Source organism: Podarcis vaucheri (assembly GCF_965113315.1).
Source record: "Podarcis vaucheri genome assembly, chromosome: 3".
Classification (NCBI taxonomy): Eukaryota; Metazoa; Chordata; class Lepidosauria; order Squamata; family Lacertidae; genus Podarcis; species Podarcis vaucheri.
The window spans coordinates 120,512,998-120,535,552 of record NC_138761.1 but is presented as its reverse complement, the minus strand read 5'-3'; the positions used below and the strand labels follow the sequence as shown (position 1 = coordinate 120,535,552).

The 22,555-nt window shown below is 45.4% G+C and overlaps 1 protein-coding gene across 2 annotated transcripts in view; it reads left to right on the top strand.

Annotated features, from left to right (window-relative positions):
* Positions 1 to 20,316, top strand: part of LOC309528764 (phosphatidylinositol 3,4,5-trisphosphate 3-phosphatase TPTE2-like) — a 30,890-nt gene extending 10,574 nt beyond the window's left edge. For both annotated transcript variants that reach the window (XM_082216397.1, XM_082216398.1), the window contains exons 7-19: positions 2,059 to 2,158; positions 3,280 to 3,343; positions 5,100 to 5,164; positions 6,196 to 6,256; positions 8,839 to 8,920; positions 9,940 to 10,032; positions 11,163 to 11,220; positions 13,332 to 13,412; positions 14,618 to 14,723; positions 14,905 to 15,002; positions 16,485 to 16,583; positions 17,846 to 17,916; positions 20,016 to 20,316. In XM_082216397.1, coding sequence (XP_082072523.1) covers positions 2,059 to 2,158; positions 3,280 to 3,343; positions 5,100 to 5,164; positions 6,196 to 6,256; positions 8,839 to 8,920; positions 9,940 to 10,032; positions 11,163 to 11,220; positions 13,332 to 13,412; positions 14,618 to 14,723; positions 14,905 to 15,002; positions 16,485 to 16,583; positions 17,846 to 17,916; positions 20,016 to 20,118 — 1,081 coding nt within the window. In that variant the 3' untranslated portion in view covers positions 20,119 to 20,316. The remainder of the gene's footprint in view (positions 1 to 2,058; positions 2,159 to 3,279; positions 3,344 to 5,099; positions 5,165 to 6,195; positions 6,257 to 8,838; positions 8,921 to 9,939; positions 10,033 to 11,162; positions 11,221 to 13,331; positions 13,413 to 14,617; positions 14,724 to 14,904; positions 15,003 to 16,484; positions 16,584 to 17,845; positions 17,917 to 20,015) is intronic.
* Positions 20,317 to 22,555: the final 2,239 nt, after the last annotated feature.

The window sequence follows — 22,555 nt, the reverse complement described above, 5'->3', positions numbered from 1 at the left end:
ATGTGGATAATTTGGCTTTTAAAAGTGCTGGATGTTGAGTGGGGTTGCTAATGTAATCAGATCTTTTGGTGAAGGGTGCTATATCAATTTAACAAATAAAAATAAATTTTAAAATTTTGCCCCCTAACAGGCACCTTGTGATCACATCAAACCTTTGAGCCTCTCCAGCTTCATTTCTGTCTCTTATTTGTGTTCAAAACCTCATCATGCAATTTATTTGTTTCATTAAATTTATAATACCTCCTTTCCTCCAGGGATCACAGGGCACTTTACAGTGTAAGAGTGGTTCTTTTTTGTTTAATGGTATATCATGAGGTTTAAAACCATAAAAGCTTTAAAAAATAACCACAAAACAGTTCCTGTACTTCAGTTGCTTTTCTCTTTCCCTTGTCCATCATGTTGTCCTCATTTGGTTAGATTTAGTGTACAGTGGTGCCTCGCAAGACGAAAAGAATCCGTTCTGTGATTCTCTTCGTCTAGCGGTTTTTTTGTCTTGCGAAGCAAGGCCATTGACGGATTAGAGGATTAGCACTATTAGCGGCTTTTAGCGGCTTATCAGCTTATCGGACTACTGCAATGCGCTCTACGTGGGGCTACCTTTGAAGGTGACCCGGAAACTGCAATTAATCCAGAATGCGGCAGCTAGACTGGTGACTGGGAGTGGCTGCCGGGACCACATAACACCGGTCCTGAGAGATCTGCATTGGCTCCCAGTACGTTTCCGAGCACAATTCAAAGTGTTGGTGCTGACCTTTAAAGCCCTAAACGGCCTCGGTCCTGTATACCTGAAGGAGCGTCTCCACCCCCATCGTTCTGCCCGGACACTGAGGTCCAGCGCCGAGGGCCTTCTGGCGGTTCCCTCCCTGCGAGAAGGGAGGTTACAGGGAACCAGGTAGAGGGCCTTCTCGGTAGTGGCGCCCGCCCTGTGGAACGCCCTCCCCTCAGATGTGAAAGAGATAAATAATTACTTGACATTCAGAAGACATCTTAAGGCAGCCCTTTCAGGGAAGTTTTTAATATGTAACGCTGTACTGTTTTTAACACTGATTGGGAGCCACCCAGAGTGGCTGGGGAAACTCAGCCAGATGGGCGGGGTATAAATAATAAATTATTATTATTATTATTATTGGATCAGCTGATAAGCAACTTAGCAGCTTAGAAAGGGGGGGGAAAACCTGCAGGAACTCGCAAGACATTTTCGTCTTGCGAAGCAAGCCCATAGGGAAACTCGTCTTGCGAAGCACCTCCAAAACGGAAAACTCTTTCGTCTAGCGAGTTTTCTGTCTTGTGAGGCATTCGTCTTGCGGGGCACCACTGTACTGTGCTTTTTAATTGGTTATCTAGCCACTGATATCTTGTCAATATTCTAGCTCTTTGAATGACTGGTCTCCTAACAGCACTCAGCACCCTTAAAGTGCTTTCAGTATATGGTGTTGATTATTTATCTGCACCTAAACATCAGGTAGGGACGTGGGTGGCGCTGTGGGTTAAACCACAGAGCCTAGGACTTGATGATCAGAAGGTCGGCGGTTCGAATCCCCACAACGGGGTGAGCTCCCATTGCTCGGTCCCTGCTCCTGCCAACCTAGCAGTTCGAAAGCACGTCAAAGTGCAAGTAGATAAATAGGTACTACTCCAGTGGGAAGGTAAACGGCGTTTCCGTGCGCTGCTCTGGTTCGCCAGAAGCGGCTTAGTCATGCTGGCCACATAACCTGGAAGCTGTACACCGGCTCCCTCGGCCAATAAAGTGAGATGAGCACCGCAACCCCAGAGTCGGTCACGACTGGACCTAATGGTCAGGGGTCCCTTTACCTTTTTAAACAACATCAGGTGCTCTTTATTTATGATAAGATCTGGTCACAGAGGCTTAGCATACTGATAACTCTCTGCAGTTTGCAAGGACTGCACACTGACCTGGCATGGCTATGAACACCTCCATCTAGAAAGACTCTTGAAGCTGGAGCTATGCTGTGCATTGTAGACAGACATAAACATGTCTCCTCTTGCGAGCTTTTCATATTGTTATGCTGACCACTTTTTTCTCTCCCTTTTCACCAGAGCGGTTATTATTTTTCGTATCCTGAGGGTTATAATTCTGATACGAATATTTCGACTGGCATCGGAGAAGGAACGACTGGAAAAGCTCACAAGGAGGATAGTAAGCAACACGGGGCCTTGTCAACTATGGGAGCGAGACACAAGGTCTTTCGCCCTGGGGGGAGGCACATGTAGTTATCTTGGCTGCTTGCCTTTCTGCTCCTGTTTCTGTTTGACTTTTTTATATTACAGCCATACCTTGTGTTGCATTTGCTTCAGGTTGAACATTTTCAGGTTGTGCTTTGCAGCGACCCGGAAGTACTGGAAAGGGTTACTTCCGGGTTTCGCTGCTTGCGCATGAGCAGACGCTCAAACTGATGTCACGCGCATGCGCAGAAGTGACGAATCACGACACTCGCACGCGCAGACGCGGGTTGCGTTCTGCTCATGTTGCGAACAGGGCTCCGGAACGGATCCCGTTCGCAACCAGAGGTACCACTGTCCAAGAGTTTGTATTGCACTTTAGTAGACATCCCCAATATGTTTTACATAAACAAATCAATATCAACATTAAAATATCTAATTGTTGTATTTCTATTTTAAGTTGACTTGAAGGACTCTAATTAATAGGCAGTATAGAAATGCTTGGGACGCGGGTGGCGCTGTGGGCTAAAGCCTCAGCGCCTAGGGCTTGCCGATCGAAAGGTCGGCGGTTCGAATCCCCGCGGCGGGGTGCGCTCCCGCTGCTCGGTCCCAGCGCCTGCCCACCTAGCAGTTCGAAAGCACCCCCGGGGGCAAGTAGATAAATAGGTACCGCTTACCAGCGGGAAGGTAAACGGCGTTCCGTGTGCGGCTCTGGCTCGCCAGATGCAGCTTTGTCACGCTGGCCACGTGACCCGGAAGTGTCTCCGGACAGCGCTGGCCCCCGGCCAATAGATGTGAGATGGGCGCACAAACCCCAGAGTCTGTCAAGACTGGCCCGTTCGGGCAGGGGTACCTTTACCTTTACCTTTATAGAAATGCTTTAAAAATGTAGAACATTCAAGATCAGTCATACTTGCATGATTCGGAGTGCAGAACTTCAGATTTCTTGTCTTATATTTAAGACTTTTGCTGCTGTTCTAATTTTTTTTTTTAAGCCGTTATGGGCAGCCTTGGAAATAGTAACATCTGTCAGACTAAACTAGCGTATTTGTTTCCCAACTTCCCTCTTTAATTTTCTTCTATGTGTGTTGCTGGCAGGTATCAGAAAACAAAAGGCGTTACACAAAAGATGGCTTTGATCTGGACCTCACGTATGTCACTGGTGTGTATAGTAACTTGGTGAAAGGGAAGAAGTTGATCATTATGAACTTTTCTCATGGGAGCTTGGAGAGATCCGGGCAGCCAAGAATTGTGGAAGAAAACTAAGTGTGTGTGCGTGTCTGACACTGCCTCCTTTGCTCTTGTCCTCTCCTGGCCTTGCTTCTGGGGCAGCTACTAACTGGGGAGACATGGCAATGCGTGATCTTTGCTTGGTTATCGCTTCTCTGAAGGAAGTGAATAAATGCCTAGGCAGATGGTCCTGGGCAGTTAAAGTCTAACCGCATACAGCCAAGGCACTTAGAGGCACGTAAACGCTGCTTTTGCCACTCTGCCAATGGAACAGGCTTTGACCTTGTGGTCATACGAGTTGCGCTCACACCTCTCCTCTTTTGCATCTTGGAATTACTGTATTTTTTGCTCCATAAGATGCACTTTTTCCCTCCTAAAAAGTAAGGGGAATTATGTGTGCATCTTATGGAGCAAATGCAGGCGGGAGGCTCTGCTCAGCGCTCCCTTTAAAGAACATTTTTTTTCTGGCATTCCCCCTCTAAAAACTAGGTGCGTCTTATGGTCAGGTGCGTCTTATGGAGCGAAAAATATGGTAGCTCTTGATTGCTGATCTAAATGACAAGACAGACTTGCGGCGCTAACACCTACAGTAGAGACTTTGCTTAAATGTGAAATGGTACTGTGGACCAGTGGTCCTGGCAGAGGCTAGAGTGCTGGTCCAACAGGAGGGAAACAAAGCATTCACTGCTGTCACATGGTAGTCTGCTTACCCTAATGTCTAGGTCTTGTGTGTGCAGGCTGTGGGTTCCGATTCCGCTCTGCTGGGCCATGGGCAAAGAGGGAGGGAGTTCCATGTACAAGGAGCCAAGACTGAAAAGGCATACCAGAACCTGTCTGTCTCCATCAGTGAAGAATCTTAAACCTCTTTAAATGTATATAATTCCATCTGTGTGCCTCTCTGTTGTCTAAGAGGCTTAAGGCAGCTAGGTAGGAATTCAAACAGGTGGGCTTAATTCCCCCATTCTGTCCTTCACCACCACACAATTCAGCCCCACTAGGACTGTTTTTGAAGGGACGTGGGTGGCGCTGTGGGTTAAACCACAGAGCCTAGGACTTGCTGATCAGAAGGTCGGCGGTTCGAATCCCCGCAATGGGGTGAGGTCCCGTTGCTCGGTCCCTGCTCCTGCCAACCTAGCAGTTCGAAAGCACGTCAAAGTGCAAGTAGATAAATAGGTACCGCCCCGGCAGGAAGGTAAACAGTGTTTCCGTGCGCTGCTCTGGTTCGCCAGAAGCGGCTTAGCCATGCTGGCCACATGACCCGGAAGCTGTACGCCGGCTCCCTCGGCCAATAAAGCGAGGTGAGCGCCGCAACCCCAGAGTCGGTCACTACTGGACCTAATGGTCAGGGGTCCCTTTACCTTTACTTTAGGAGTGTTTTTAGCCCTTCATGTTATAAGAGTTGGATAAAATTCTTACACGACTGTGTGCACAAATGGTCCATGGGATTACGCTATTTTAAAGTTGGATTTAAAGGGGGAAATTGAGATAGCACAGAAGAAGCTTCTTAGATTGTCTTACTTATAAAAGTCTAGTGGTTCAAGAGGATGAACGCCTGAGCTGTCAGAAGTCTGATCTCTGTGAAAACAAATACTTTTGAACTGAAATACTGCAAGTTATGAACCAGCAAATGTGTTGCTGTCTCATTAGACTTATTACAGCCTTTATGTGTGTGTGTTTCTATCTCTCAGCTCGTGTTATAGCAATGTCCTTTCCATCTTCTGGGAAGCAGTCTTGGTACAGGAATCCTATAAAGGTAGCATAAATTCTGAAAGTCGGTGCAATTAGTTCTCACTGTATAAATATGGCATGTTGTTTTTTAATCGATACGTTTTTTTTCTTTTTATTCCACACTTGTAATTTTAGAGAAAATACGCCCTTTCTTCAAGTTCCTGGGTTGAGGGTTTGATAACATGATAATTTACTTACATCTTGATTGCTGTAATTGACTTAGAAGCTAGATAAACAACTAAAATATTTACTTAATTGGTGGTGATTTGTTTTCCTTCCTTTCCTTGCCAGATCTGATGACAGGCTGCTGGCATTGTATTTGATTTTTTTCTCTACGATCAGAGGGTCAGAGTTAGGATTTGTTTTGGGCCTTCAAAAATGGGTGTGCTATGCCTTAGAATTATCAGCCAATAAGCTGCAGGCGTTAAACATTTTCTTCTCCGCACTACCTTTTTAAGGGCAACTCAAAAGTCTGGTCACATCCACACCATCCATTTTAACACACACATGGCTTCCCGCAAGTAGTCCTGGGAACTGTAGTGAAGGGTGCTGGGAATTGTGGCTCTTTGAGGGGTAAACTATTGCAGTTCCCAGCATTCTTTGGGGAAAGTGTTCAGTGCTTTGAACATGCTTTAAATGTATGGTGTAGAGGTGACAGTAGACTTAAATTTTGCCTAGATGTCTACCTAAGCCAGTCTTCCTCAACATGGTGCTGTCCATAGGATGTTTGGGCTACATCTCTGAATATTGACCATGTTGGCAGTGGTTTATGGTTGTCCAACAAGATTAGGAATGCACCACATTGACTTCCTCTGCTTTCATTGGTTCTTAATGTGTATTTAATCTCCCCGCTGAGGCTAAACCTAACACATTGCTGGAATCCAACCACATCTACAGCAATATGTTGGCACTGAAGACCTCTTTGCACATGGGGAGATCTCAATTTTGCTTGAATTGGCTTCCATGAATTCTGGAATGGGTTTCACAAATGCATTGCCTCATCATTGGGTCCTAATGCTTCTGGCATCCTTTGAATATCTCCTCCTGCTTTTATAGGAAGTTGCAAGGTTTTTGGATACGAAACATGAAGGCCACTACAAAGTCTACAACCTTTGCAGTAAGCATCTCCTATTTAAACCGTTTTTAATTTAGTTATGCATAGAATAAAACCCGCAAAAGAGGCATCTTACTTCTGAGCATATACTGTATTTTTCGCCCCATAGGACGCACTTTTTCCCCTCCAAAAATGAAGGGGAAATGTGTGTGCGTCCTATGGGGCGAATGCAGGCTTTTGCTGAAGCCTGGAGAGCAAGAGGCATCGGTGCGCACCGACCCCTCTCACTCTCCAGGCTTCAGGAACCTATCCGCAAGCCTTGCAAGCCCAGCGGGAGTTCCCGGGGGCTCACAAGGCTTGCGGGCAGCAGCCTGCAGCCCTGGCAAGTGTCCACAAGCCTTGCGCGCCCGGCAGGAGGTCTCGCTTAGCGTGCGAGGCTTGGGGCGGCAGCCTGTCGCCCGAAGCACGGGAAGCCTTCCGGAGGGTGCCCCGTGCTTCGGGCAGGTTTGTGCAAGGCTTGGGGCGGCAGCCGCGGTGGGGGGGGGAAATAATTTTTTTTAATTCATTCCCCCCCCAAAAAAAAACGAGGCACGTCCTATGGGCACTATAGCACGAAAAATACGGTACCATAACGGCCTTAAATTTCAATCTGTGTCCTCTTTTTCACATTTTGACCTCTTAAGTCACCCCATCTCCATATCGCTTAAAGTTGGGTTATACTAAATGTTTCATTTGTTCAAATGACTTCTTCATGCCGTCCATCATAGTGGCAACTAAAGGGCTTCCTGTGAGCCTGATTTGGCCACCAAGTCTAACAAACTCTTTTCTGAAATAAAGCGTGTGGCTTTAAAAGTACTTGACTTTTCATAGTTCTAGTTACAGGTAGGTAGCCGTGTTGTTCTGCCGTAGTCGAAACAAAATAAAAAAGAGGAATTTTTAAATTTTGTTTTGACTTTTCAGTGCTTCAGTAGCAACCGTTTTAACGAGCTGTTACTATCTCTTTTTAGCGCCATGTTTTTATTGTTTGTGTTATGCATTTTGTACATCAGCCTGAGCTTCTTTTGAAGATGGGTGGCTTCTAAATACCTTTCCAGGAATAAAAGAAGAAGCAGTAAACACTGCTTAATTCCTGTTTTCCCCAGTCAGGGCCAGGGCCAGCTCTGAGCAATGTGCTTCCTGGTGGGCTTCCTCGGGTTAACCTGACAAGTAGCAGCAGCACTGCAAAGGTGTGTGAGAACAAGCATTACAATTTCACACAATGCCTCAGAAAACTCTGGGGCCTTGTGGGAAATGGTGGCTTGTAGACTTGACTGCCTAGCTTTGAGGCAGCAAGTGCGCCTTGCTGAGGCACTAGGGTGCAAGGAGCCACTATAGGGTGCAAGTACTGACTCTGGGCCTCTCCCTAATAATAGTAAAGTCCAGGAAAAAGAAGAGGCCCTTGCAGTTCACTGTTGCTACTTTTAACCACTACCGCAACGTGCTCTACGTGGGGCTACCTTTGAAGGTGACCCAGAAACTGCAACTAATCCAGAATGCGGCAGCTAGACTGGTGACTGGGAGCGGCCGCCGAGACCATATAACACCAGTCTTGAAAGACCTGCATTGGCTCCCGGTATGTTTCCGAGCACAATTCAAAGTGTTGGTGCTGACCTTGAAAGCCCTAAATGGCCTCGGTCCAGTAGACCTGAAGGAGCGTCTCCACCTCCATCGTTCTGCCCGGACACTGAGGTCCATCTCCGAGGGCCTTCTGGCGGTTCCCTCATTGCGAGAAGTGAGGTTACAGGGAATCAGGCAGAGGGCCTTCTCGGTAGTGGCGCCCGCCCTGTCGAACACCCTCCCTTCAGATGTCAAGGAAATAAACAACTATCTGACTTTTAGAAGACATCTGAAGGCAGCTCTGTTCAGGGAAGTTTTTAATATTTAAGGTTGTATTGTTTTTAACACTTCATTGGGAGCTGCCCAGAGTGGCTGGGGAAACTCAGCCAAATGGGCGGGGTATAAATAATAAATTCTTATTATATTATTATTATTATAACCACATTTCACAGACTCGTCCCTCCCTCCCTGGGTGACTTCACCTGTAACAGTGATCCCCAGAAGTTTTGCTTCTGTTTGCTTATGTAGATATTTAATGAAAAACATAAAGAAAATTTAACAAGAAACATCCCCATGAACCACTATGCTTAGCATTGTGAGACAGAACACACAACATTTCCAATTTGGTACAGTGGAGCTGTGAACACCATAATGCTATGGAAGCTGTAAATTCGAAATAACCACTTTGTGTCTGTGAAATGGGGCTGTGCTTTCTCCCCCATCACTTGAGGGGAGGGAAACAACATATTTTTGACAGGTGTGGTTTTGTTTTTCTAACCCCACTCAAAGCATTCAGTTGAACAAAAAGCTGATGTTTGGGGTTGATTTAAATGCTCAATATCCACACATGCAGAAGCTGACATGAGTTTTTAATCCGTTTTTAGCTTAGCTGATTTTAATTGTATTTTGAATTTTTTTAAATACCTGGTTTTAGATTGGTTTTTTATTGGCTTTTTTTTTGGTAAATTGTTTAGTGGTTCTATTTACGATCAAAGAGTGAATACATTTTGTAAAATAAATAAAAATATTTTACATACCCTCCCCTGCAGGTGAACAGGGCTATGACCCGAAGATATTCCATTACAGGGTGGAGAGAATATTTATTGATGACCATAATGTTCCCACTCTAGAGTAAGTATAATTTCAAGGTGCTTCTGTGTGCATATAAGGAGAGAAAAATTAAATAAAAAGACCCATCAGGGCAGCTGAAGAACGCAAATGGCTCTAGTCCATGAGAAACCAATTCAGAGAAAATTAAAAAGCACGGTGCCAATGTTTTTTTTGTAAATGGCATTGAAACAAGACATTTCCAAGCCAGATGAGATTTAACTTGGTTGATGTTTTTCATTTATGTATGGATCACTTTCAAAAATCTCTAAGCAATGTCCAAAAATTATTATAAAATTATCAATAATGCAGAGAAAACAAATTCAAGACAAGTATGCATAACTAAATTATTGTCTGAGTTGGCTTGCTGGAATAATGTTTTTCAGTCAACTTCTTAAAAGTGTTTTAGTGAGGGCCTAGGAAGTTCCAAAGGGACGCGGGTGGCGCTGTGGGTTAAACCACAGAGCCTAGGGCTTGCCGATCAGAAGGTCGGCGGTTCGAATCCCCACAACGGGGTGAGCTCCCGTTGCTTGGTCCCTGATCCTGCCAACCTAGCAGTTCGAAAGCATGCCAAAGTGCAAGTAGATAAATAGGTACCTCTCCGGCGGGAAGGTAAACGGCATTTCCGTGTGCTGCTCTGGTTCGCCAGAAGCAGCTTAGTCATGCTGGCCACATGACCCGGAAGCTGTACGCCGGCTCCCTCGGCCAATAAAGCGAGATGAGTGCTGCATCTCCAGAGTCGTCCGCGACTGGACCTAACGGTCGGGGTCCCTTTACTTTTACTAGGAAGTTCCAAAGCACTGGAGCTGCCACCACAAAAGATCAGTCTGCTTGTGAATGTTGTTTGGCACTTGTAATATTACAAGTTCTACAGACCAAAAGGGGTCGGGCACATACACAAGCCAACCTTTCAGGTAAACTGATCCCAAGCTGCTAAGGGCTTATTACTGCTCTGATAAAATGATTTTGTGTTCGGTCCCTGGTCCCCCCCAGAACATCTCAGAAAAGAAAAATTAAGTGAGATTCCTCTTTCTGCCCTTAAGGGAGATGGTCCAATTCACGCGTAGCGTGATGGAATGGATGTTACAAGATGAAAACAATGTCATAGCAATACATTGCAAAGGAGGCAAGGGTAAGTAAGTCCTTTTTAGTGGAAACATTGACATGGAGCTGAAGGAGGTTGAACTTTTTTTTTTAAGGTGTTTTGTTTTCTGTTTCTAGTTTACAAAAGCTTCTGGTGTTCCAGTATTAAATGATCACCGTTATTTTTCTGAAATAGGTAGTTGAGGCAGAATGAGGTGAGCAACTGCCTTATTGCCAGGTCAGACTTGTTGGTTCAACTAGTTCAGTATATGACTGTGAAGTGAATCTCCAGGGTTTCAGGCACGTTCCCAGCCCAGCTCAGTGTTCTTCCACTGAGCTACAGTCCAAATAATTACCTGGTCCATCACAGCTCTTGGTCCCTCTTCAAAATTTTGGATTGAGGAACTCAGAGCTGGTTATATTTTGCTACTTAAAAGCTGCTATTTTAAAGGAAGGTGGGTTGGAAAACTTCAAAAGTTGGAACTCTGGAATAAAAACTGCGACTTAATTAAGTTAACCATGTACAGTGGTACCTCGGGTTACATATGCTTCAGGTTACAGACTCCGCTAACCCAGAAATAGTGCTTCAGGTTAAGAACTTTGCTTCAGGATGAGAACAGAAATTGTGCTCCGGCGGCACAGCAGCAGCAGGAGGCCCCATTAGCTAAAGTGGTGCTTCAGGTTAAGAACAGTTTCAGGTTAAGTACGGACCTCTGGAACGAATGAAGTACTTAACCTGCGGTACCACTGTAACTTAAATCCATTGGTACAGGCCCTACCCTCTAGAGTAGAAGAAAACAAGCTTGTTCCATCTTCCACGCGACAGCCCTTTAGATATTTGAAGAAGGCTATCATATCTCCTCTCAGTCTCCTCTTTGCCAGGCTAAACACCCCCAGCTCAATCAACCGTTCTTTGTAATTCACATGATAGAATTATAGAGTTGGAAGGGACCGCAGGGATAATCTAGTCCAGCCCTCTGCAACGCAGGAATCTTTTGCCCAATGTGGGGTTCAATCTTGGGGTCGTGAGTTCAAGAGTCTCACGCTCTACTGACTGAGCCATCTCTTACGTAGCATAATCTGAATGCGCTAGTGGTTCCCTTCTTGAGTACAACTTGAATCCAACCCTGATGGCTTTCCTCTGAAGTCTTGTTTCCCCGCCCCTTTTTTAAAATGCAGGAAGAACTGGCACCATGATTTGCATCTGGCTTATTGAGAACAGCCTGTTTGAAAGTGCAAAGGTACGTAAAGCGATGGCACACGTTAAATCTTCCCTTTGAACTTGTGTGCTTTAATTCTCTCAAAGACCAAAGAGTGGCTTTTTTCTGTGTGCAGAGAATGCTGAAGAATGTCTTCCACCTGGGCGGCAATTCATTTAAGTGGCATGACAACCTGAAGTTTATATACATGGTTCAACTCAGTTGCAGGAGGCGTGCGCCTTGTTTATAGCACCATCCCCCTATTGCCAGAAATGCCCAATGCACAGAGCGAAGGCTCATTCCTCAGTGCAATTTGGCTGAACCACATAGTGAGCGGTATGCAAACACTGCTACCACCATGTGGAATTTTTTCTGTCACTTCCAAGGGAAATGTTTGATCGAGTCCAGAGCTGGGGTGCCCTAGGCCCAGGTTCTGAATACAGCCTTCAGGCCTTTCTTGCTTGCCTGGATTTTTGAGAGTAGTGTACGTAGAAATTAGCCTGCTGTACAAAGGTAAAATTTGCATCGATTCCTCCATGTTATGTACTGAGTTGAATAGGATCCAAACTGCAGCAGTCTGATTGGTCCTAGAACAATGCAGCAGTATGATTGGTTGGCAGGAACCACCCAATCCTGCTCCAGATAGAAGTGAATCCACAACCTGATTGGCTGACAGTAGAATTCCGGAATTAGCCAATCATGTGCAGCCCATAGTGTAAATAATGTATATAAAGCAGATACTGTGAGGGGACTTTCATTCATTCCTCCTCACCACTATGAGCTGAATAAAGAGCATGAAATCACTTTGCGACTCTGAGTATACAGTGGTGCCTCGCAAGACGAAAAGAATCCGTTCTGTGATTCTCTTCGTCTAGCGGTTTTTTCATCTTGCGAAGCAAGCCCATTGACGGATTAGTGGATTAGCGCTATTAGCGGCTTTTAGCGGCTTATCTGCTGATCGGATCAGCTGATAAGCGGCTTAGCGGCTTAGAAAAAGGGGGGGGAGGAAAAAAACCCAGCAGGAACTTGCAAGACATTGTCGTCTTGCGAAGCAAGCCCATAGGAAATTCGTTTTGCGAAGCACCTCCAAAACGGAAAACTCATTCGTCTAGCGAGTTTTCCGTCTTGCGAGGCATTCGTCTTGCGGGGCACCACTGTATTTCACTCCACCTACTTTTGCCTCTGCCTTGCCTACCACTGTCATGTGACTTCCTGGAAGATTGCTCAGAAAGGAATGCAGCTCTCAGATGGGGAAAATGATGAAATTTGACTGGTAAACATGTTACTTAACCCCAGGGTTGTTGCTGGAAAAATTCCAGCAGTGTCTTTTGGGAGAGGAGGAAAAGGAGGTGGTGAATTTGCCCTCTCCCCACCCCCCTCCGAGTGTTGTGGGATCTATGGCTCGAATACTATGGCTGTGCATACATTACCGCTTACTCTGGTTCCACTCCTATTTTTGAAAAATCCATGTACACACTACAGGCATTCCATAGTTTCTTTTGAAGTATCACATTTTGAATGTGATTTTCCCCAAGCCAGCTTTGCTCCAGTTTGGGAGCTGTAGGCTTGCTCAATGCACAGCGAATCCCAGGTGTGTACAACTGAAACGAAGAGGATTTCTGCAGGAAGAGACAAGGCAGGGGAAACCAGCCCGGTAATACTGGTCGTTGAACAGCATAGAAGATGGTGGGAGAGGAGCTTCATTAGGAACAAGCAATTGACACAAAAGAATCTCCCCCATGACTCTAACGTATCGAAGATCTTCCTGTAAACAGAACAATACCATCAGAGAAAACCAATGGTTCTGGAGATGAATGTTGTGTTATAAGCCACTAATGTGTACATAGCCAATCTGTACGCAGGAGCAAACTTCACGTTCACCAGACGTGGACTTTCCCAGCTCCTTTTAACTCTGCAGCCTCTTGTCTCCCTTGAAAACCTGCTTTTGGAGGAACCGTGGGAATGGTGTAGGGATAAGGAGTAAGGGAGCAGATGAAAGAAGAAGTTGGCAAAATCCGCCCCACTCTAACTTGAACAGAGGGAAAACTTGGCCTCCAAACTTGTGTCTCTAAAATAACACTTTATAGTTCCTTGGTTTAAAACAAAACACTACAAGATATGGTGACACCTGTTATCATCTTCCTTTTTTTTAGGAAAGTTTACAGTACTTTGGTAAAAGAAGAACCGATGAAAGCACAAGCTCCAAGTTTCAGGGTGTTGAAACTCCATCACAGGTAAGAGTCTACAATGACGTCTCGTTACAGATAGGTAGCCGTGTTGGTCTGCCATAGTCAAAATAAAAAAATTCCTTCCAGTAGCACCTTAAAGACCAACTAAGTTAGTTCTTGGTATGAGCTTTCGTGTGCAATCTGAAGAAGTGTGCATGCACACGAAAGCTCATGCCAAGAACTAACTTAGTTGGTCTTTAAGGTGCTACTGGAATGACGTCTCGGTTAAAGACACTGGAACCAGTATCGTAGCAAGGGATTAACACAATTTGCAGAATGTCACGATTTAGCTCTATAACTGACCATTTTTCCTGCACCACCCTTCGCATACCCCTGCATTTCTGGATGGCGCCTAGAGTGCCTTCAGTCCAGCGAACAACCTATAACACTTTGGTGTTATAACAGGGGTCAACAAACTTACTGCGCTTTGGGCCGGTGTCTCCAGCGGCAATCGCATGGCGTGCGCACATGCTATTTCTGGCGCACTTTCGGGTTGGAGGAGCACTGGAAATAGCTTGTGTGCATGTGCACGGGCCTCTGACCCAGATGTGCACCGGAAATAACGCTTGCGCATGCGCAAATAACGCACATGCGCACAAGCTATTTCCGGTGCTCCTCCGACCCAGAAGTGGGCAGTCGTGCAGCGCCGGTAAGAGTGGGTGGCGGGGGTCGCTGTGAGCCAGATAAACGAGTCCCTTGGGCCTTATCCAGCCCATGGGCCTTTGTTTGGGGATCCCTGTTGTTATGTACTGAAGTTCTCACCCTGGGCCAGCAGGGGGATACTGTAGATAGTTCAGGTCCACATATGCAAATAAGGGGTCGAAAGTGGCGTTCAGTGATTGGATAGTTACAGAAAGTTGTTACAATTACATTGTTCTGGAGCTCTATATAAGCAGGCTGGCTGAACCCTTCAGTTCAGTTCAGTTCTGTTCTGGCCTGTGAATAAACAAGAGCTGTTTGAAGAATCGCTGAGTCGTCCGTTATGTTCACCCACAACTTAACACCTGTGTTATAACATATGATGAGTCCAGGATTTGAGAGCGTTTGGGTAAGGCAAGGCTTGCAGTGATGGGCTTTGAATGTCACTTTCTCTTGCAGCCAAAAGGTTGCTCTTTCTTCAGGGTTGTGTTGGGAGATTTGCTTTTAGCTTTCAAAATGCTGTAGCTTGTTTGTCACTTATTTCTCAAGGGGCGCTCAAATTATCTTTGCAGAATAGGTACGTTGAGTATTACGCAACCTTGAAATGGAAGTACAACCTGCAGCTCCCAAAAGCGAGGCCACTTGAAATAAAAAGCATAAAGCTCTACGCTATCCATGGTAAGCGCTGCTAAAATGCTGTAGGATTTCTAGTGGCATTTAATGTCCTCCTTTCCTCTGTTGTGATGCAAGTTTACTTTTTAAAGAGTTTGCAGTAGACAATTCAGCATCAGCCCTTGAAAGTCAGCCCAATAATTGTCCTGCTATCACTATTTAACCTTTAAAAAAAACTTTTTTTTAGGAGTTGGGAAAGGCAATGGGAGTGATTTGAGGGTGAAGATAATAATGGAAAAGCAAGTGGTATTTCATTGTGTTTGTGCAACCCAAGAAAACTGCCAGGTAAGGAACTCCCAGGTTAGTTTTAAAAGCCTGTCATGAGTGGCTGGTGTAAGAAATTGTTACCTGTCCAGAGTTTTTGCAACTGGTGGTATATTTAAGGTTCTTTCTGTGCGATGGATCACTTAATCCCTATAATTAATGTGAATTTGCTAGACGTGCTTTGGGGGTATGCTTTTGATGCAAGCAGAGCTAATGTTTTGAGCATTCTAAAAGTGAAGCATTCTAGAATTTTGGAAAACGCAGTGTTTCTCACAAATGGCCCTTGCATTCCTGCTGTTCTTATAATGGTGTGGAATCATAATCATAATTTATAATTTCTACCCCGCCCATCAGGCTGGGTTTCCCCAGCCACTTTGGGTGGCCTTCAACAGAACGTTAAAAACAGAATAAAACCTCAAACATTAAAAACTTCCCTAAACATGGCTGCCTTCAGATGTCTTCTAAACGTCAGGTAGTTGTTTATTTCCTTGACATCTGATGGGAGGGCTTTCCACAGGGCGGGCGCCACTACCAAGAAGGCCCTGTAACTTGGCTTCTCGCAGGGAGTGAACCGCCAGAAAGCCCTCAGAGCTGGACCTCAGTGTCCAGGGTGAACAATGGGGGTGGAGAAGCTCCTTCAGGTATACTGGGCTGAGGCCGTTTAGGACTTTAAAGGTCAGCACCAACACTTTTAATTGTGCTTGGAAACGTACTGAGAGCCAGTGTAGGTCTTTCAGGACCGGTGTTATATGGTCTCGGTGGCCACTCCCAGTCACCAGTCTAGCTGCCACATTCTGAATAAATTGCATGGATGTCACAGGTGCTCTTGGGATGAGATTATTGGCAAGCAGCCCAGCTACTCTGTCATTCCTGCGTCATTTAACACATTTTCTGGAAGCTAAGCACGTCTTCTGAACTGGAGTTATGACTGGCAGCCTTTTAAACAAAACGGGGAGCAATGACCACATATTGGTTCCACCGCCCCCCAGTTAATATATATTACATAAATACAGCATATTTGTTAATTGGGACATACAGGAATAACACACACGGGATGAAATGCGGTAGGCAGGAATCCCCCCCCCCAAAAAAAATACCTTACATTTTAAAAGAAAAGCATGGATGGAAGAAAAGGTGTCCATCTTCTAGCTAAACAGAATTTGGCAGTATAAGGTGCTTAAAATCTTCCCTCAACGGCAGTGCCTGTGACCCTTACTTTCCATCTGTGTTCTCCTAAGTAGTAATAGATTAACAGGAGGGAGTGTTGCTAGGCAATTTGAGGAGTAGCCAAGAATTTTATGTTTTAATGGGGCCAAAGGAAAGTTACCAGACCAAATTAGTTTTCAGAGGGCAAATTAAGTTGGGTCATTGGGGAGGGGGCTGCTGGGACCTTACTTGCCAAGCTGCCCCAGTAGGAGGCTATAGTTGATTCAGTAGATAAAAGTTCATGCATTTTGTAACAAGAATATTTCATCGTGAATGAGATGTCCCATCTACTTTCAGTTGTTCTTCGATGGCGAAAACGACTGGGTAGTAATTGCTTTTGAATGCTGTCCCGTAGTTAGCAAAGATGTGAAAGTCAGATTCGAATCTTCTTCATCTGTAAGTAAATGAACTGTGGATCTTTTGCATTTCAGTCACACAGCAGTTGTGTCCTCTGTAGCCATTGCTGACCCATCCCAAACACAAGGTTCGCTTCGTTAAACACACCTTCTGGCCTTTATTTATTTCAGATATTTAAATCCTGCTTTAAAATTCAGAATTATAAAAGTGGATAGGGAATTGTTGGTTTTTATAACCTGCCTTTTGACCCCGTGGAATCTAAATCCTGAAAACTATGATGAAACTAAAGATGCAGGAACACCTTGAGAAATGGAATGTGACTTGTGATATTTCAGAAAATAAAGGAGGTGTTATTGAAGGGAAGATTTGATTTATTCCCAGTTTATTGTGGAAACAAAACAACTAATACAGTGGTACCTTGGGTTAAGTACTTAATTCGTTCCGGAGGTCCGTTCTTAACCTGAAACTGTTCTTAACCTGAAGCGTATGTAACCCGAGGTACCACTGTATTGGAAACTTGTTGTTTAGTCGTTTAGTCGTGTCCGACTCTTCGTGACCCCATGGACCAGAGCACGCCAGGCACTCCTGTCTTCCACTGCCTCCCGCAGTTTGGTCAGATTCATGTTTGTAGCTTCGAGAACACTGTCCAACCATCTCGTCCTCTGTCGTCCCCTTCTTCTTGTGCCCTCCATCTTTCCCAACATCAGGGTCTTTTCCAGGGAGTCTTCTCTTCTCATGAGGTGGCCAAAGTATTGGAGCCTCAGCTTCAGGATCTGTCCTTCCAGTGAGCACTCAGGGCTGATTTCCTTCAGAATGGATAGGTTTGATCTTCTTGCAGTCCATGGGACTCTCAAGAGTCTCCTCCAGCACCATAATTCAAAAGCATCCATTCTTCGGCGATCAGCCTTCTCTGTGGTCCAGCTCTCACTTCCATGTATTGGAAACTAGCTTGACACAGAAAAGGCCCAGTCAATAGGTATCAGAGAATGAGTTATTTGGCAGATGCAATGACAAGCACCAAATATAATAAATCACATTAAATCTCAAATTAAACAGCCGGTGTAGTGGCTCAGAATGAAGTCTGTCTCCCTTGTTCGAATATTGTATGTAGCATGAACTCACAATGAAGACTTAGGTGACATGCTTTAGGCTGTACTCTGCGCTTAGAGAGAACTGCCTTCTGGGACGTGTTGTGATTGTGACAGGGGGGTAATTCACGTGACACATTTTGAACATGGGAAAGCACTATACAAAGCTTAGTAGGTATTAAACATTCCGTCTTTTTGCCTTTTAAAATACAGGCTATACCAAAAGGCTACGATGACTGCGCTTTCTTCTTTTGGTTCCACACAGCCTTTGTAGAGGACAACAGGTAAGCTGTAATGACCGACATCAGAGGCCTGTGGCCAAAAGCTAAGATGCCCTCAAACTTTGGCTGGCTTGGGAACCAGAGTGTGATAAACTTTTTTCTATGTGAAGAAATAGGCTCAATACAAGTCTCCACCAGCAACAGAAAGTCTTTGCTTTCTTACATGGGACTGCGTTATATTTTTAAAAGGCAAACAACCAACCTTTTCCCCTCACATGACCTCACAGAAGAAAGTAGAGGCTGTCATTTGCTATGGGGGACTTGCCTTCAGAAAGATACAAGCTAAAAAATACTCTGTCTGCCTTGTTGGGAAAGGGGGCATGAGTTCAAGTCTCTGCAGGTTTTTCTTACATGGAAATGCACTGTTGGGCAAGTCTCCAATAAAGGAAGTTGGTTGAGTGAAGAACTGAGAAATCAATTTCCTTTCAGGGATGGAGGCCTCATTGCTCACTGCTGTACCATTGCTGCTGATAAACACGATGTAGGAGAAATTAAAGATCAAGCAGGCATGTTGCTACTTTTAAGTAGCAGGAATACGAACACTTGCTCATCTGTCTCCAGGTGCATGTAATCAGACTCGCCCTGTATTGGAAAGGAATCATTATCTACCCCATTTCCAATTGCAGGCCAGCATTTTATGTAATAGGGATGCAGGTGGCGCTGTGGGTTAAACCACAGAGCCTAGGACTTGCTGATCAGAAGGTTGACAGTTCGAATCCCCGCGACGGGGTGAGCTCCCGCTGCTCGGTCCCTGCTCCTGCCAACCTAGCAGTTCGAAAGCACGTCAAAGTGCAAGTAGATAATTAGGTACCGCTGCGGTGGGAAGGTAAAGGGCGTTTCCGTGCACTGCTCTGGTTCGCCAGAAGTGGCTTAGTCATGCTTGCCACATGACCCAGAAGCTGTACACCGGCTCCCTCGGCCAATAAAGCGAGATGAACACCGCAACCCCAGAGTCGTCCGTGACTGGACCTAATGGTCAGGGGTCCCTTTACCTTTATGTTATGTAATATATGAAGGGACAGAGGGAGTCTACTGAGTCAGAATGCTAGCAGAATTTCACTAGCTTGACAACAAATTAAAATCCACTATTAACTCGTAAAGCAGAATGAGCTGTACATTCTCTTTTTGGGGGTGCAACAAGGGACATCACAAACAGTAGAAATGGCCACAACGTGCACATTCATCCGAGGTCAGGAACAGAAACCATGCAAGCGAATATAAGTGCTATTTGCTATTGTTCTTAGTCCACAAATGTTATTTTCTGCATGGTTTCTGATGTGTCTCTTTCATTGATATTGATCACATAATTCATTACATTGGTTTTGGCCACAGTGGAGAGAGAGAGGTGAGCTATAAAGGTGAACTATAGCATAACGGAATGGAATGGAAACAATGGTGAGAAATGGAGGACAGAACAGAAATGGCTGCCTCATAGCTGCAACTACTACTGTAGCTCATCAACGCTAGGAGAATGACTGAGCACAAGCTTGAGGATGAGTCCCCAGCAAATGGGAGGCAGCCATGTTTTTGTGCTAAAAATGGATTGTGTGGTTAAAAATGGGAGATGAAGACAGCATTTACAGATGAGGTACATGCTCCCGTGTTCTGCAAGTAGCTACTTCGTTTTGTATTTCCAATGTGACTTATTCAGGTGTTCAGTTTCTGTGTTGGATCAACATACCAGGGTTTGGTGGGTTGGTGGCAAGGATGAGCGCTGTGCTATCACCTCCCAGTGGCGTAGCGTGGGTTGTCAGCACCCGGGGCAAGGCAAGTAATTTGCGCCCCCTAACCCATGGATTTTAGCAGGGGGCAGAGAGCTGTGAGTGCGAGCGCACCCCCCCAGATGTTGCGCCCGGCCCCCCTGCACCCCCCACGCTATGCCACTGTCACCTCCCATGAATTGGGAGTGGTAACTTCTGCAAGGGGGAGCCCCTTCTTTGTGCCATAGGTCCCACGTGAGGTTCTCCAGGGTTCTGAGTGGTGTGGGGACCTCCTCCACCGTAGGTTGATCAAACGCAGAAGGAAAATGCTTGACCATGTGCCATTCCCTGCGCATGGATTTACATGCTCTTCATTAATGCTTCCCTCCCCCCTTTCCCCAGCCTTTACCTTTCTAGAAATGAAATTGATAACCTACACAAGCCAAGGATGTGGAAGACTTTCAGGGAAGACTTTGCTGTGGAGCTGCACTTTGGTGAATGCTAACCAGAAGTGAACAGTGGCAAGTTTTAAAACACGAGTTCCTATTCCATTTCCTTCCCAGGATCATGATGCTCTGCTATGGTATTGCCTTCTAAATCTCATTTGTGTCTGTATAGGACATTGCAGAACTGAATATTGAACACAGAGCTGGCCTAGCTATTTTGTGTGTGTTGCTTATAATGATTAAAGCAATTAATTTTGTCAGCTTGTTTGTGTCTCTATGTGAAAAATAGTTTCCAGTGTTTAAAACTCTACCACCCCCTTCCCATCTTCTCAGGTGGCTGATCTCAATACAAACTCTGTGGTATGTGAACAGTGCATGGTCTTCTTCTGAATGAGACCATTAGACGTTGCTTCGGTCACCAAGATCTGACCAGCTATGTTAAGATTCGCCCATTTAATCCTAGCAGCAATTTTCATTTAATCAAACTGAGGGACGGGGAGCCTGCAGCTCACTGGATATTTTTGGCACTCTCAACTCCCATAATTCCTAACCATTGGCTGTGCTCGCTGGGGTTAGTCATAGCTGGGAATACAATATCCCAGCATTGTGAAAAGAATGCTTTTAGTTCCCTTTTTCTGCTGATGTGGCGTGGATGTTCCTGGAACTGGGAGGCTCGGGATACAGCGGCCATTATATTGTTATACTGACCACTTCACTTGCACAGCGGACTCCCTTCCTGGGCTTGTTATTTGGAATTGGAAGTTGCTCAGCCTTAGAATCATAGAATCATAGAATCATAGAGTTGGAAGAGACCACAAGGGCCATCGAGTCCAACCCCCTGCCAAGCAGGAAACACCATCAGAGCCTTGTTGTAAGCTACTTTCACATAGGCCTCCAGAGGTTTGGCTCAAGGACTTGACTTCAGCAATTTGATATTATTATTAAAGGTTACAGGTTACCTCTAAAGCAGAGATGGTGGCCTGCTAGATTACGTTGGAACAGCAAGTCCAGTGAGTCTTACGTTGGAACAGCAAGTCCCGTGAGTCCAGCAAGAATGAATGTGACTAGTGTTGTGGCTCTGAAGCTATTGCTTGACTGCAGGTTCCTCATTCCTGATTTAATGGCGCAGAATACAACCCAGTCATCCTACCCAACCCATTGCAATAGCAGTCAAATTGGAACGTTCTGCTCCGTCCTTGAAGAGGCTCATGGAACCAACTGATTACTGAATTCTAGACCTCATGTGGGATTAGAGTTGACCTGAAGGATAGCAAATTTGAGGGGGGGTTTTTTGACAGTACTAAGTGGGCTCTGGTTTACAGCAGCTTAAAGGTAAAGGAACCCCTGACCGTTAGGTCCAGTCGTGGATGACTCAGGGATTGCGGTGCTCATCTTGCTCTATAGGTCGAGGGAGCCGGTGTTTGTCCCAGACAGCTTCCGGGTCATGTGGCCAGCATGACCAAGCCGCTTCAGGCAAACCAGAGCAGCGCACGGAAACACCGTTTACCCTCCCACTGGAGCAGTGCCTATTTATCTACTTGCACTTTGACGTGCTTTCGATCTGCTAGGTGGGCAGGAGCTGGGACTGAACAACGGGAGCTCACCCCGTCGCGGGGATTCGAACTGCCGACCTTCCGATCAGCAAGCCCAAGGCTCAGTGGTTTAGACCACAGCACCATCCGTATCCCTTTACAGCAGCTTAGGCCATATTAAATTTGCTGTCTTTAAAAAGACATAAACTTTCTCTGCCACTTTTACACACCAGTAATTCTCCCTTATTTTGTTTCTTCCTAAAGGAAAAGGCAATATTTAAGATATTCTGAGAAGTGTGCACACAAAAGATGGAGCAAAACTGCTCTGTAGAACTCTGTAGCGAAACAGAAAACTCAGATGTGAATATAGGCTACTGCACTTAACTGCAGGGTTCATTTTCTTGATTTCACTAGCAACATAAGAGCAGTGACATTGGGGTAGCATATATGGGGCAGCTTGCGCTTCCATGCATTAGCTACTGTTTAGTGCTGGTTTATGGGGATGCGGGTGGCACTGTGGTCTAAACCAGTGTTCCCCAACCTTGGGCCTCCAGCTGTTTTTGGACTACAATTCCCATCATCCTTGACCACTGGTCTTGCTAGCGAGGGATGATGGGAGTTGTAGTCCAAAAACAGCTGGAGGCCCAAGGTTGGGGAACACTGGTCTAAACCACTGAGCCTCTTGGCCTTGCCAATCGGAAGGCCGGCAGTTTGAATCCATGTGATGGGGTGAGCTCCCATTGCTCAGGCTCCCTTGGCCTGAAAAGCGAGTAGAGTACAGTACCCCATAGTCACCTTTGACTGAACTTAACCATCCAGGGGTCCTTTACCTTTTTACTTTTACCTTGCCTTTTAGTGCTGGTGAGTCACATAAGCAAATTGGCCAAGCCAGTTGTATAGTATTCTTAATGTTGTTTGGCTTCCCAACAGATTACGTCTGGACAGGTGTTTCTATGGTCTTAAG